Source organism: Drosophila persimilis, unplaced genomic scaffold (assembly GCF_003286085.1).
Source record: "Drosophila persimilis strain 14011-0111.01,24,50 unplaced genomic scaffold, DperRS2 tig00000002-arrow-pilon, whole genome shotgun sequence".
Taxonomy (NCBI): domain Eukaryota; kingdom Metazoa; phylum Arthropoda; class Insecta; order Diptera; family Drosophilidae; genus Drosophila; species Drosophila persimilis.
The window spans coordinates 17362705-17376654 of record NW_020825289.1 but is presented as its reverse complement, the minus strand read 5'-3'; the positions used below and the strand labels follow the sequence as shown (position 1 = coordinate 17376654).

The window sequence follows — 13950 nt, the reverse complement described above, 5'->3', positions numbered from 1 at the left end:
GTCCCGAATGGGCTGGGGAGCCTTTCTGCCTTCCGAGGGGTGATGGTGGGATTCCTTTGGAAATATTCCACACATACGACTACGACTATAAGCATGAAAAGTCTTGAGGCTGTGTGTGTGTGTGGCTGTCAGGTTTGTTTGAGGCATTCGGAATGCCATGCCCGAGCCTCTGAGCCAAAGTGTTGCGGCATTTGATGGGTGCCTCCATCTGTGTGAGTGTGTGCCTGTATTATGACAAGTATGGATGACATTTGTGGCGAAAAAAAGAAAATGGGGAGACCGGCTCTGGGAAGTCTAGAAGAAACTCAACCAAATCTCAAGGTGCGCAATTGGAGAACCTCACATTTTCCCAGCCGAACTATGGGTTGCAAGTTAAAGGATAATATAGTTATTAAAATGGACGAACCTAATCGAGTGTCTGTTGTTCCATGAAAATCACGCGATCATCTCTGGCGATGGCGTTTAAGGCATCCACATCGACACCCACTGACGGGACAACCCATTGACCTCGGCTCCAGTCTAAAGCTCGTTTATCCTGGCTGGCTTATCTATGTACGGGTTTGTGTAGGTGTGCGGCCGCAGGAGTGACGGGTTGTGGCTGGAGAGTAGCTGTGGCATAAGCGCCGCCGCCTTCATGATTTTTATAGCATTTGTTGCTGGTGCAGGAAATGCCTTTAGTGATTTCCGCATGTGGCCGCCGCCCCCGTCTCCGCCCCGGCCCTGTTTACACACCGAGCATATTGCGGTTGACACATTTTGTGCGTTTATGTTTTTGAAATGTGCTCGTTCTTTCTCCGTTCTATTCCCATTCCCCGGTATTCGCAGACTGCACGGGCATCATGTGCTCGTCCTAATCCATGTAACTGGAAGTAGAAAGCTTTTTCGGATCTTTCGGAACATCTGTACGTAGGAGCATACTTTTGGGAACATTTATTCGCTACATTACGAAAAGAGGTAACTCAAGAGAGGCAAATTTTATCCCTGACCTTAAAAATATGCAACTCCTCTTTGGGATGATTATTTGACTAAACATTGCTGCTGTTACTGTGGGAATAGCGGGTATCATTCAGTCGGAATGTCTTCTAAGTGCTGTTTCCTGACGCCACAGAGCGGGACACAGAATGAAAACGCTTCAGACAAATGCCATGAAAAATGCATAGCCAGTGGATGAGGATTTGGTGGAGCAGGAGGACGGGCAAGTGTGGTCCCCCATCCACTGGCTGGAGCTGGAAAGTGAAGCGTGAACAAAACGATTTTTGAAGTAACTATAAGCTAAATAGTTTGCTCTGTGGTGGGCAGGGACTGTGGGGACTAGTTCTTGTGTCATAATTAGGGCATTTGCACGTGCCTCTGAGCGAGGCAAGGCAGCGATAACTGTTGGCCCCAAACTTTTCTGGCTACTATCAACAGCTAAAAGCGTTAAAAGTTGCAACTTGCTTGAAAGTTGTACCTCGGATGCACGAGGCACGAGGTTGCCACTGGCAGTGCAACAATGATGATGCACCAACAGCAATCAGCAAGCCAACTGGCTTGCTGGCACCTACTCTCGAAAGGAAACCGTAGATAATAAGGCTGGGATAAGTTTTTATGTACATGCACTCCACTTACAGGGTGTAGTTATCCGTAGGCACTTATCCGTGCTCCCGCTCTCCCGTACACCCGTACTCCGTCACTCTTTCGTTCCGGCACTCCGGTTGCGCGCCTCCAGCCAAGGACATGTAGGATACGAGAACTGCACTTAAATGCAACTCCTGCAATGTTTTTCTTACACTCTTTTTTTTTTAGCTTATCAGACTTTTGCCGCAGGGCTATACATGCACACATATGTACATCTTTTATACACACACATGCACATACAGACAATGGCGTGCTGTTTTCTGGCTTCTGGCTGCAATTAGGATGGGGTAAGCCAAATGGGGGTCGCGGGTGACGGTCTCCCTTGTAAGCCTGGCCATTGAGCTCCATTTTGATGCGGCCATAAACGAGTTGTCATTATTAATGCTGGCACGCCCCACCATTCACCCCACACATCCAGCCGGCCAGCCCCCTCTGATTCCGCCCAATAAACAGAAGCATTATTGAGTGGCGCTCCCGAAAAAGGAGATTGCGTATACGCAGCATATCCCATGAGTGCGAGAACTTTTGCCGCAGGCGGGCAGAAATCCTCGGGCATTATCATGCGATTATTAGCCAATATATTATTTCGTATCATTTCTTATACGCATACGCAAACGCATACATCTCCGCCGTGTGTGTGTTTGGCTCCACTCTTAGCGAAGCCATAAATTTTTATTTGTTGCAGCAAAGGGTTGTAAAGCGTCGCCATTATGTTGGAGCTTTTCTTTTGAGTGTTTTCGGGCTTGGATGGTTTTGGATTCTTGTTTTTATTTCCCATCGCACAGACGTGCACAAGATGCGTCAAAAACTGTGGGGGGGCGGAGTGCCAGCGAATGAGAGCTGGGCGTGGCAGCTGAATTTATGGCCGCAAATTGATTGTAAGTGCATAACGAGAGCAGAGTACAAGTTAAGGAAATGCCGAATGTTTCACTGTTTGATTCCCGTTCGAGTGTGGCCCACAGCCGCAGTCACAGCCGCAGTCACAGCCGCAGTCACAGCCGCAGTCACAGCCGCAGTCACAGCCACAGTCACAGCCACAGCTGGCCTTGTTTAACCGCCGCCAAAAGACAGCAGTGGGAAGTGGACTGTCGGCCCTTAGCATGGCCACAAAAACAATCAAAACTGTTGACCGCAATTCGCAGCAATTGGTTCTGCCATTCGTTTTGTCAGTTTTTAGCTTTTTGTGGCTAAGCGATTCAGGGTGGGTTGAGGGGTGGAGGGGTGGAGGGGAATGAATGTGGATGTGGATATAGATGCTATGCTTGCCACAGTTTGGACTGAGAAATATGAAACAAGACAGGGAAACAGCTTCATTGCTGCTTGTTTACTTATTTGTTGTTTGATTTGATTCCTTCTTTTGCCACAGCACAGCCCTGGAAATGCATATTGAAAATTGAACAAACAAACTGGGGAAACTGGTGGAAAATGCAGTCAATTCTCCGTTGTGTTGTGTTGTGTTATGTTGTCTTCGCTCTGCTTGTCATTGGCAAACTGGGTCTGGCTGCCACATCTGGCTACATCGAAGGATTTTTCTACTTCTTTTGCTCCTCTTCCTGCCTCGACAACTGGCACATTGAGCGATGAGGTTTCCCCCATTTTGTTGCAGCGTGAGGGGACTCTTTCAAATTATTATAAATGTTGCCAAGAGAAACTATTAAATTACTAGGAGGGCTTCAAGAGTGGTGCACACAGGCATCTACACCCACCGAAATACATGGGAAATATGATTAATCTTCGACAATCACACAGTTGACTGCCTAAATTGTTTATAATTGGGGGGACTATTGAGCCGTCATGGATCGAAAATCGACGTACTTGCAGCCGCCTAATAAGATAATTGGCATCGCTTCACAATTAAGAGATTAATATTGACCGTTGAGCGCTTAAGCGTTTCGATAATAGATTTTGATTATTATAGGGACAAAGATTATTGTTAGTATATAAGTGCTTGAATTTCCACTACCCCGCACCCTTTCTGTGAATGATTTCGGGCGTCGATTTATTGATTTTAGTGCTCTCTGTAGTTGGAGTACACCATCGATCCATTGACAGTATACTTAAGAACCTTTTTGTGATACAAACTGAACTGCAGAGCATACTCGCCCGTCTCGATGGGGAAACGAGTGCGGAACTTTTCCACATCGAACTCTAGCTTCACAAGTTTCAGCACCGTATTTTCCTGAGAAAGAAATGGGGGAAGGAAGGGCTTACTAAACTCTGGAAATAATGGAATCCACACCATGCGCTCACCATGAAAGGACAGGAGTAGCTGCGAGTTATATAGGGTATGAGGTAGGCCGCAGCCAGGCGGAAGACGATCCTGTTGTTGTTATTTGGCTTGGTCTTATTCCTATCCAAGAAATCGCACACGTTCAGCGTGATGTTGTAGAGAAAAGGTCGCCAGCCATTAGCACGTTTGAAAAACTCCAAGCGAACCTTCGAGAATACGAGTATTGGGTGGATTCGCATCGTTCAAGGATTCAACTGTGGATAACTCACGGTCAAGTGACTGGGGACTGTGTGCTTGTTCAGATACGAAATGCTGATCGAGTTCCTGTACCGATTGATGGCCTGTATTTTGCACAGAAGAAACTCCCCATAGTCCTTGTCCAGGCTAGTACAGTGGAGGCTCTTGAACTTGCTCTCCACTTGCGGAGAGCCCAGCAGCAATATCCAGAGGATCCCCGCTATCAACATGGCTCCTGGATGGTCATTTGAAGACTAAACACAAATAGGTCATAGCTCGTTTTTAAGAGCAAGTTTTGCGGTATTTATGGTCATTATATTCACTTGACTACACAGTATAATGGGAATTAGCATTAAATTGATTTCAACAGTTCAAAAACACTCCAGCCCGTGCAGGTCCTTGAACGAAAGTAAAGGAATTACTTATTGGGAAGTACTCTCAATTGATTTCTGAGCCACAAGAATTTTTAGAAGTCCATCACAGGTCATATGTAACTTCTCTCATGCATGATTCATTTTACATAAACTGCACATATTTAAACTGCTCACTTGAGCGAAACTTTGCCTATCAATTGCCTCTGCAACAATTATACGTAATAACCATTCAGCCACTCAGCTGAAACGCCGTCGCTGCTAACAGTCCGTTCAATTGGTAGAACTAATTGCTCTCAAACATTCCTGTACATGTCGCATTTGTAGTATTAGTTGTCAGATATTTATGGTTTTATCCATACTTATTTCGACTTTACACACATTTTTTTCGCTCCTATAATCCTCTCTTAGCGAGTAATAAATACGCACTGTCTCACCAATACCACAAACGGACTAGAATAGGCAAAAGACAAGAATAACGCAGTAGAAAAGTAACGAAGTTTTCTTCGGCCGATAAGAAAATAAGCAGAAGAGCAAAAGATGCACTGAAAATAATCTCGACGTCATTTTTGCACCAAATCCAACAGACGAAAGTCCACTGAGAGTTATAGTTGAAAAAAATATAAAAGAATATAAATAGGATTATCATATTCGTGATTGCGATTGAAAGAATATTGAAGTATAAGGTTATTTTCTCAATGTTAATTATAGCTCCCATTCGAGCATTCGTGCCGGGCTTAAGTAGTCAAATTAATGAGTAGATACAAGGAACCATCTGTTTGGAAATTCTATCAAAAGGAAACCCTCTCCATTTGCATACCCATAAAATTGTATTTTATCTCAATTAGCGCAAATATTTTGCTGCTGGCACTGCCATTGCCATGGCCATTGGTGGTAGCGTCGTTAGTCCGGGGGCAAAGTGGCAGGCAGCCAGGAAGCTGATGCTGCAGCTGCATTAGCATGGCTCGAAAGCAAATTTGACGCTGCGGCCCCCCTCATTTTATTTGCTTGGCAAATGCTTTTTCTTTCGTTTACCCACACACCGACAAAAAGGAGGAGAATGAGCGAAAAGAAGAGAATCCTTTTTGTGCAATTTCTATTGCAAACATTTGAAGAGGCTTTTAGTGGGGGAGGCTGGCGGGCGGGCGAAAATCAATTGCAAACGCATTAAAAATTGTGCAAAATTAATGACATCATTAGTAGTTGGAACGGACCCCCAACCCCGAAAACCCCCAAGCCCCAAAGCTGGCAAGTGGAGTTTGTCATTTGTCAAATGCAAACAGGACCACTGTCACTGATGGCAATTTGAGTGAGCGGACGGCAGGAATGAATGCATGTAATGAAAGCCAACAAAACATTAGAACCGCACACAGAGACAGGACAGAGAGTGCCACACACAGCACGTAGCACAGTGTCAGAGAAGGGCAGGGGTCTGAGACCAGGTCCGGGTCCGGGTCCGCAGGCCGACAGCTGATGCTGATGACGGACGTGACAGCTGAACAATGCTGGAGACCCCGCCACGACCCCAAAGAGTAGGCGGCCAAAATGAATTCTTTATAAATAAAGGTTCGTTCTCCTTTTTTAATAAATGAATAGCCCCGAATATCACACGGCAGCCGGAAAGTTCAAAATTGTAGCCAAGTTCGGCCCACAACAAAATCGCCTACAAAATGAATGTATCAAATGGATAACTTTTGCCTGACCAGGCCGTCGCGCTCTATGTATGTATGTGTAAGTCTCTTATGAAAATATGTACGTACGTAATGGAGTTCATTCACTAACAGATTATGGTCCCATGGATTATATACGGCTGTGAAAAGGCATGGCCAAGCCCCAAACAGTTTTCACCACTCTTGTGGCCACCCGAAAAGTACTAATAAATAAAAATAAATCAACAGAAATTGAATTTCTGCTTAACTTTGAAACTGTTAAATATTTTTGAATTTATTTGAGTGCATGGAATATTTATAACTCTGAATTGAATATTGAATAAGACCGTAAATAAAACATAAAATAATTCCCACAGAGAAGAGATAGATTCTGTGATTTTTAATTGGATCTTCTTCATAAGGAAGTGTATGACGGAGTTCTACTAACAAAAAAACATGTTTTTTTGTTGAAAGATAGCTAAACTGAGAAAGTTACACAAAGCTGTGGCCTCCCTCCGTCTCTTTCTCACTTTGTTAGCCCAGTGTCTCTCTCTCTCTTTCTCTCTGAGTTTGTGGCACAGGTGGTCAGCAGTGGCAAGCAAATGATGTCAGCCATTACAATGCACGAGTCAAAAGTTGAATTTTAATCAAAAAACGACAAAAAAAGTAAGAGAATAAAGCTCCAATCCACAGAGACACACACACAAAGAAAGAGGTCACATGTTGTCTCCATGTGGAGAGTGTGCGTGTGTGGCCAGCATGATTAATGAGACGGTGTTGAACGTTTGCCTGACATGGACCCAACCACATACAGACACATATAAGCATAGTAGCTGTGTGGGGCCGTGGGAATATCCCCCTAAGTATGCAACACAAATTGAATTCGACTCGACTGCATGCGACATCGCTCAATTTGTTAGCCTTGAGAGCTGGCTCCGTTCCGTCCAATTGTTCAATTTGTAAAAAAACACAAAGACTGAACATGTCAAAAACCTGTCGACTACTAAATACCCAATAGGCGAAATCACCTTCCAGCGATTCCAAAGAATGAAATCTAAAGAAGTAGAAACTAGATCATAATTATTCAATACATACTAGTCTACAGCGTTAATTAATACAAGTATTCAAACTACGAATATACCCTTGTGCTCTACGAATACCGTTGGTGTAAGAGTGTGTGTGTGTGCCTAAGCGCTTAGCGATATGACCTTGCTGGACCCAAGTTGGAATTGAAATCTAACACGCAGACAAATAATAATATTTGCCTAACCTCAAAAGCCCCAAGAGCCTCCCAGTCAGCCCTTCAGTCATCCCCTTCATAGGTTCAGGTTACTCAAGTACATACAGACCCACAAACACATACACACACACGTACGAACCCAGAGACACATTAAATACACTAATATGTATGTTATTTAAGTTAAATTTAGTTGAAACTAGCAACTGAAAGGAAAGCGACCCGACAGAACGAACCCGTCTGGATGCAGCGAGAGGGCCTTCTTTCTTTTCACATATAAATTTTACAAGTATATAGCCCCAGACCCAGACGGAAGACCGCACAAAATCATAAAATACAAACTGAAACTAGAGCGTGGGGGTGCAGCACGATGGCACGATGGTAGTATGGCAGTGTGGCAGGATGCCTGAAAGGGCGAAGTAGTGAAATCGAAGTTCGATAATTTATTTTCCTGCCATTCCAAGCGATTTCTCTCATGCGGCGTAGTACATTTATTACTTATGCTAAGAAGCAGACTCATGCACATATATAAGTAAACGAAGGATGTGTGTGGTGTGGCATTGGCACGGGATCTGAAAGTTGCATGCCTCGGATTATATATGAGTGCGATTATTTTAAGTTACGTTGCTTAAATATCAGCCAACGTATGAGGGAGCTGGCATTTTATATTGAAAATATATAAATGTATATAATCCATATAGCAGCAACACAGACATATTCCTCAAATATCATTAATTTGCAGGCGAATTCTGCAATTCTTACCTAGAAATATATATAGAAATATATGTACATATGTTGATGACTGAAAAAAGTTCAGTAAATTGATTAAATTTCTCTGACGATGTTTCAATGTTTCACTGTTTACCAATTATCACTTCACCCTTCACCCTCAATCGTTATGATAAGTAATCAGCCTGGACTTTACTCTTGCTCATTATGGTCACTCTTTCTTTCCCTTTTTCTCTCTGCAGTCAATTTTTAACCAACAACAGCTTTTTAGATCGTTAAACGGCTTATGAAAACTCACTCAACTCCAGTGACTCCCGCCCAGTCAATGACACTCTGAAAAGCTGGTCACCAGTCAACGAAAAGCTTCCAAAACTTCCATCCATTTGAACAATTTTAATGCGCTAAATAGATGGATGGAGTAGGCAGTGAGGGCTGGGCTGGAAGGGAAAAACTCATTATTATGGAAAACTTTTATGCGCCCAGTCGCTCTTGTTAACTTTGCTTGTAATTTCGCCTCTTAGCAAGGTATAATTTTAATAGCATACTTCTCTCATCACTTCGAACATCGTTGGAAACACACTCGGAGAATGGCATTGCATCCATATCCATCTATATAGAGCCGTTGTTAATGGAGCACGCTGCAGCCATTTCCAGCCAGGACGAGGACGACAGCCGTATAAATTTCGGTTTGCATACTTTTCGGTCATTAGATATTTAGTATAATGTGAGTTTTATGCTCGCCGCGGGCTTAACAACGATATCAAAAATTGTATTATGATCGATCGCATACCTGGGACGAATACGTGAAATTTTACGAGCTGGCCATTAAAAAATATTTCTCCCATCCCCATTTACCTTTGTCCCAAAAAAGATTATGGATTTAATGAGAGCCAGAGATGGAAGGCTATAATTGAATTTCTATGATAATTTAATGGGCTGCTAAGCACTTGGAGGAGTGCTTTCCCGTGGAACTAATTCCGGAAGGTGCTCTGCCTTTGATGAATAGTTACGGAACAGTGTGCAGCTTTACGTGATTTATTCGTTGTTACGCTAGGAGCAACAGACTTCCACAATAGACTAGACTCGATGTACTCTAATGGTTTGATTGATGCCATGCCTCCCATCGAAGAGTATTTTCCTGTTTTCTGTTAAAGCGCCCTGGGATGCTTACTGTTGCTGCTGGTCTGTTGTGAAATTTGAATCAAAGATCTATGGCAGACAAATGCAGTTGGCTTCCACTCAATTTTCCCCGCCACTGTTTATTAGTGCAGGTAATTTCAATTAGGCACCAACAACGGATTCCAACCGCTGAGTGAAGTGGCAGTGGCACGGGCAGTGGCACGGGCAGTGGCAGCTAATTAAATTACAACATTCTCTTCGATTCTCGTACTCTCTGTGTGTGAGCTCTATGCAAATTAGCGTGTCCGTGTCCGTGTCCGTACCCATGTCCTTGTCTATGTTCATGTCGGATACGTCGTCTAACCCGACCAATCTAGCTGTAGGCCGTAGTTTCCACCGATTCCAGGTTCCCCCATCCCCATCTGAGTCCATCACAAAATACGGTTATTTGGCTGGATCTCAATTGGCAACAAAATAGAAAACCCAATTAAAGCAAGACATTGATTTGAAATAGAAAGAAAATACATTTTCATGCAACTTCCACAAAGTTGTGTGCAATTGTTGGATCCTAAGAATATTATTAGTGTATTTTGGTGATTTGACTGCAAGATTATTCTCAATGTATGATCTTTTGCTTACTGCTTATCCTCCTTCTTTATATGCCTTGTTTCCAATTGTAATTTTCCTCTCCTATTCCAGTACTTCTATGGGTTAAAGAGTGCGTACTGCCAGACGTCTCACTCAGAGAGGATGATTGAAGCGAAACGTTGATAAAAATGTTAGTGAGTGCGGGAGAGGAAGGGGGACATATTTGGCTACAATTGGTAGAGGACGACATGAGCATGACAGAGCATGACAAGGCATTGAAGTCGATGCTGTTCTCAGAAGACCAGCTATCGAGAGATTGTCCTCCGAAGTTGGGCGAAGAAACTCAACATATTATACCATTATCGCCAAAAGAAATCTTTGACAGCATCTCCAAGACATTGGATAGATCTAAGCCTCACAAAGGAGTAAAATAAATTCATTTCGTTATAATTAATTACGCCAGAGCGTCAGGGATTCCCCTGCAGAGGCATTCGCTTAAGCAGCTTAAGGCAAAACAATTCATATTAGAACGTGAAATTACAGTCCCGTACAAATACGTTTAGTTTTTGGTCTAGTCCGGAAAATGGTCGGAATGACAAAGGCCAAAAGCTGTAAACATTTCTTCTGCTGAATAGCGAATAAAACCAAAGCTAAAGCAAACAATTGGCCAACAAATTAATGATGGCACAACATGGAACAATGAACTTAGCAAATGGCTCTGGCTCTGGCTCTGGTGTTGTCTGCCCAGCTTGCATCAACTTGATTAATGGCATTTTATCCTGGCTCAAAGGCGGATTCCCATGCACAGCACAGCTGCAGCTGCGTCTTCAAAAATGCAAAAAGTCAAAGTGGAAATTTTGCATATCTCACGGGTGGGAGTTTTCTTTCCGCATCATCCCATTTCCTCCTCAGAATATTTTTGTAAACAGCATCAGGAAAAGGCCATTTCATAAGCAAGGTTCTTTGTGCGGTGCAGAACGCCAGGTAACAATAAAATGCAGAATGGCAGGGGGAAAAAATATCTAGACAATGGGCGGAGAAATGCCCTGAAAGAAAGTAGGCATATCTGTCAGATACGATCCAAGCGAAGAATTGAAGTATTAATGTGACAAAGTTCGTCAATGTTCGATAGGCACCCGTCAGCAAAGGGTATTCAAAGGCATGAAGCAAAAAAGAGAATACCTCACTGCCGCAGAGGCAGGCTACTAGGTATAAAAAAAAATAACGAACCGTTTTCCAATAAATTTGCATAAGTTGCATTGGCAGAGGTGGCTGGTGCATTTTTATTAGTTTTCCACAACTTTTTTCGCTATCTACCTCGCGTTTCAGCCCAGGGCCTTTGTGCTGGAGTGTGCTCCGAGCGCGACAGTCGAGTGGCAACTTCTTTGGTGCTCTTTGGCAGTCAGGCTGGCCGTTGTTGTCGTTGCTGCATCAGAGCGATTTACTGTTCGTGGGGAGGTCTATGGTCTGTGGAATAACATATATACTTTATTCCCTTCTCTGAAAGAGAAATGCTCATTTTGTTTCTGTGAAAACACAACAGCAGGTTTAATTGTCGAGCACTGCTGTTTATCCAAATTGTAAACTAATATTTGCATTTCTCAGTGACCACAACGAATAAATTTGAATGCTAAAGGAAATTCAATTTTATTTTGAACCAAAGTCCAAAAAAAGGCCGAGCAAAACGAACCGAAAACCACAGAAAATAAACATGTGAATAAAGTCAATTGGGATACATTCATGCCTGAATGGCTGAAAGCGAAGGCGGAGAAAGAACTTATAGCATCAGCCAGAAATAGCCAAGAAACCAAGATTATAAATTTTCAATGAATTGACACTTAAGGTCGTGTTGGACTAAGCTCTTAATTTTGCACACGTTGTCGTAGCCTCGAAGGTGTTGTGGGAAACGTTGCGTATGCTTGTTAGGTCCGTCCATTAGTCGGGGTCTGGGGACTTTCCAAGAGCCTTCAAGGCGAACCGAACTCGACAAAAATTCTCATCTTTTCGTTTTTTACTTCTTTTTGGTAAAACTTTCATCGCCAATGTAGCCCTGAAGCTGCTGCAGACAGAAGCACACCCATATATTCCCTATACTCCTACCTTTCCCTGGGACTTTGCCCACAAAAATTGATAGAAAAATGTAAAAGTTTTCATCCGGTTTTACCTGAGGTAGTGAGGAGCGGAGAAGAGTTTGCAAGGGGATGAAGGACGGCAGGACGGCAGGATGCAGGACTTTCAAGGACACAGAACAGCTACGGAACGCGGACTCGAACGACACCCTTGGTATTTCTAATTACTTCGAGGCAGGTAATAAATGTGCATTGAAATTAGTTAAACTCATTTGGCCACAGCCGAGAAATAGCTCCATTCGTGTCCACTGCGCAGCCGCACAGAGAGCAAAAGCGTCTCTGAAGCAGGGGATATTTTCTCTTAAGTTTTCGTAAACGGTTTCTGTGACTATGGTTTTTCCATTTGTGATAATTGAATACAAAATTGCAAGCAGAAACAAAGCAAAATTAATGTCATCGCATACATTTTGGCAAATTGAAATATTACTTGGCCATAAATTCCTAGTTCAGTGCCAGCCACATCCTTTCTCTGCCTTCGAGTGAAATATTTCAACTCCCTGCAGTAATCTCTGAATCCCACACCAGACGCAGGAAGCAAACAAGACAAATGGTAATAGCAATCATTGGGCGCACGGTATATACGGACTTATGTCCTTCGACTATGCATCTAAATAGATAGATTTTCTGTTAATCTGAAGGTTCTTGGTCTAAATAATATAGTGTCGGGTTTCTATTATTATTTGTCAGCACTTTTTTTTCTTCTAACCGCTCAAATCTCGACTTTCTTGATTTCTTCCCATGCAAAATATTTTCTAAAACGCGATTTTCCTGACACTAGCACTCCCACTCGGCAACCCTAACAATCACCTTCGACGTTCTCTTATCGCCCCGAGCCTATGATCCCCTGTGAGGGAAAAGAATATTCAAATGACAAGAATTACGGACCAGCATAGTAACGAAGATAAGGCATATAAGATCATACACTGTGAATAATATCGTAGTGAATTCATGCACAGCCTTATGAATGCATGTACTGTGTGGTGGAGTACACATTTCATAAAGTGGCAAGTGCCTTTCAAAAGTTCTGACAGAGTTGATACTTGTACAATCCAAAAAGAAAGAAGGAAAAGTTTTTTTTTTCTGTTTAATAGTTTGGGTGAAAACTTTTTATTATTCTCTTGTTCGTAGATGAGAAGTGATTATTTCTGCTTTAGCTGTTAAAAGCTACGGATAATTTTTGCCCCCATCATTTCCAGGGATAATTTTTCTATTCAGTCCGCGGGGGTCGGTCAACTCCAGATCCTGGTCCTGCTGCCAAAGTAAGTTCTGTGGAGTTTTGTTTCGCCGTATTTTTAGTTGCTTGGAGCTGAAACACCAGTTATTCGGTACAACATGTTGTAACTAAATGAATTCCTCTAAAAAACTTGCCTGTTTTGGCAGGCTGGCAGCTAGGCAATTTCTATTTGCATTTAATAGCAAAAGTTTTTATACAACATTCGAAATTTGTGCCAAAAATATTCTTGCTCGTAAGGCACCAAAGTTTCCTGTTTTGCCATAAAAGCAAAAGGTGTGCCCGAGCTGTGGGGTTTGCCATAAAAACCGAATCCTGCTGGGATTCTGGATTTGCAATTTGATTCGAATTACTTTGAGCTGTGGCTCTTCCACGTCGCGCCCTTCTTTGGCCATTTATTGAAAGGTTAAATTTCAAAACGTGAAGATACTTCTCTTGGTCTTACAGAATTTAATAACTGAAAGAAAGCAAGGAAAATGTGAAATATTTATGAGAGGGCGGGGGAGAGTCGCCTGGTGTTTTCCCCAAAATTTATTTCCCCCCGAGGGAATGGGGGGAGGTCTTGCAGGGGTGGGCAAGGGCAAGTATCATGGGAGAGGAGCTTTGAATTTGCAATTTCAATTTGAAAACAATAAACTAAGTCCATCGATTAAATCCTGCGCACGTAAGGCCGCCTGGCTTAGTTATCCCCGCCCGCCCATCGTTGTCCCCATTGTTCCACTGCTGTCCCCACCCGTTCCGCTGATTCGTTGCCCCATATTTATGCGGATTTCACTATGAAGAGAGGGGAGGGGTCCTTCATTATGCCAGCGA

The 13950-nt window shown here is 43.0% G+C and overlaps 1 protein-coding gene across 1 annotated transcript; it reads right to left on the bottom strand.

Annotated features, from left to right (window-relative positions):
• Positions 1–3625: 3625 nt before the first annotated feature.
• LOC6593189 lies at positions 3626–4314 on the bottom strand. Its single transcript, XM_002017868.1, has 3 exons — positions 4117–4314; positions 3868–4053; positions 3626–3796 (listed from the first exon to the last, which is right to left on the bottom strand). The coding sequence occupies exons 1-3, from the start codon at positions 4312–4314 to the stop codon at positions 3626–3628; spliced, it is 555 nt and encodes a 184-aa protein (XP_002017904.1).
• Between the last annotated feature and the right edge of the window lie 9636 nt (positions 4315–13950).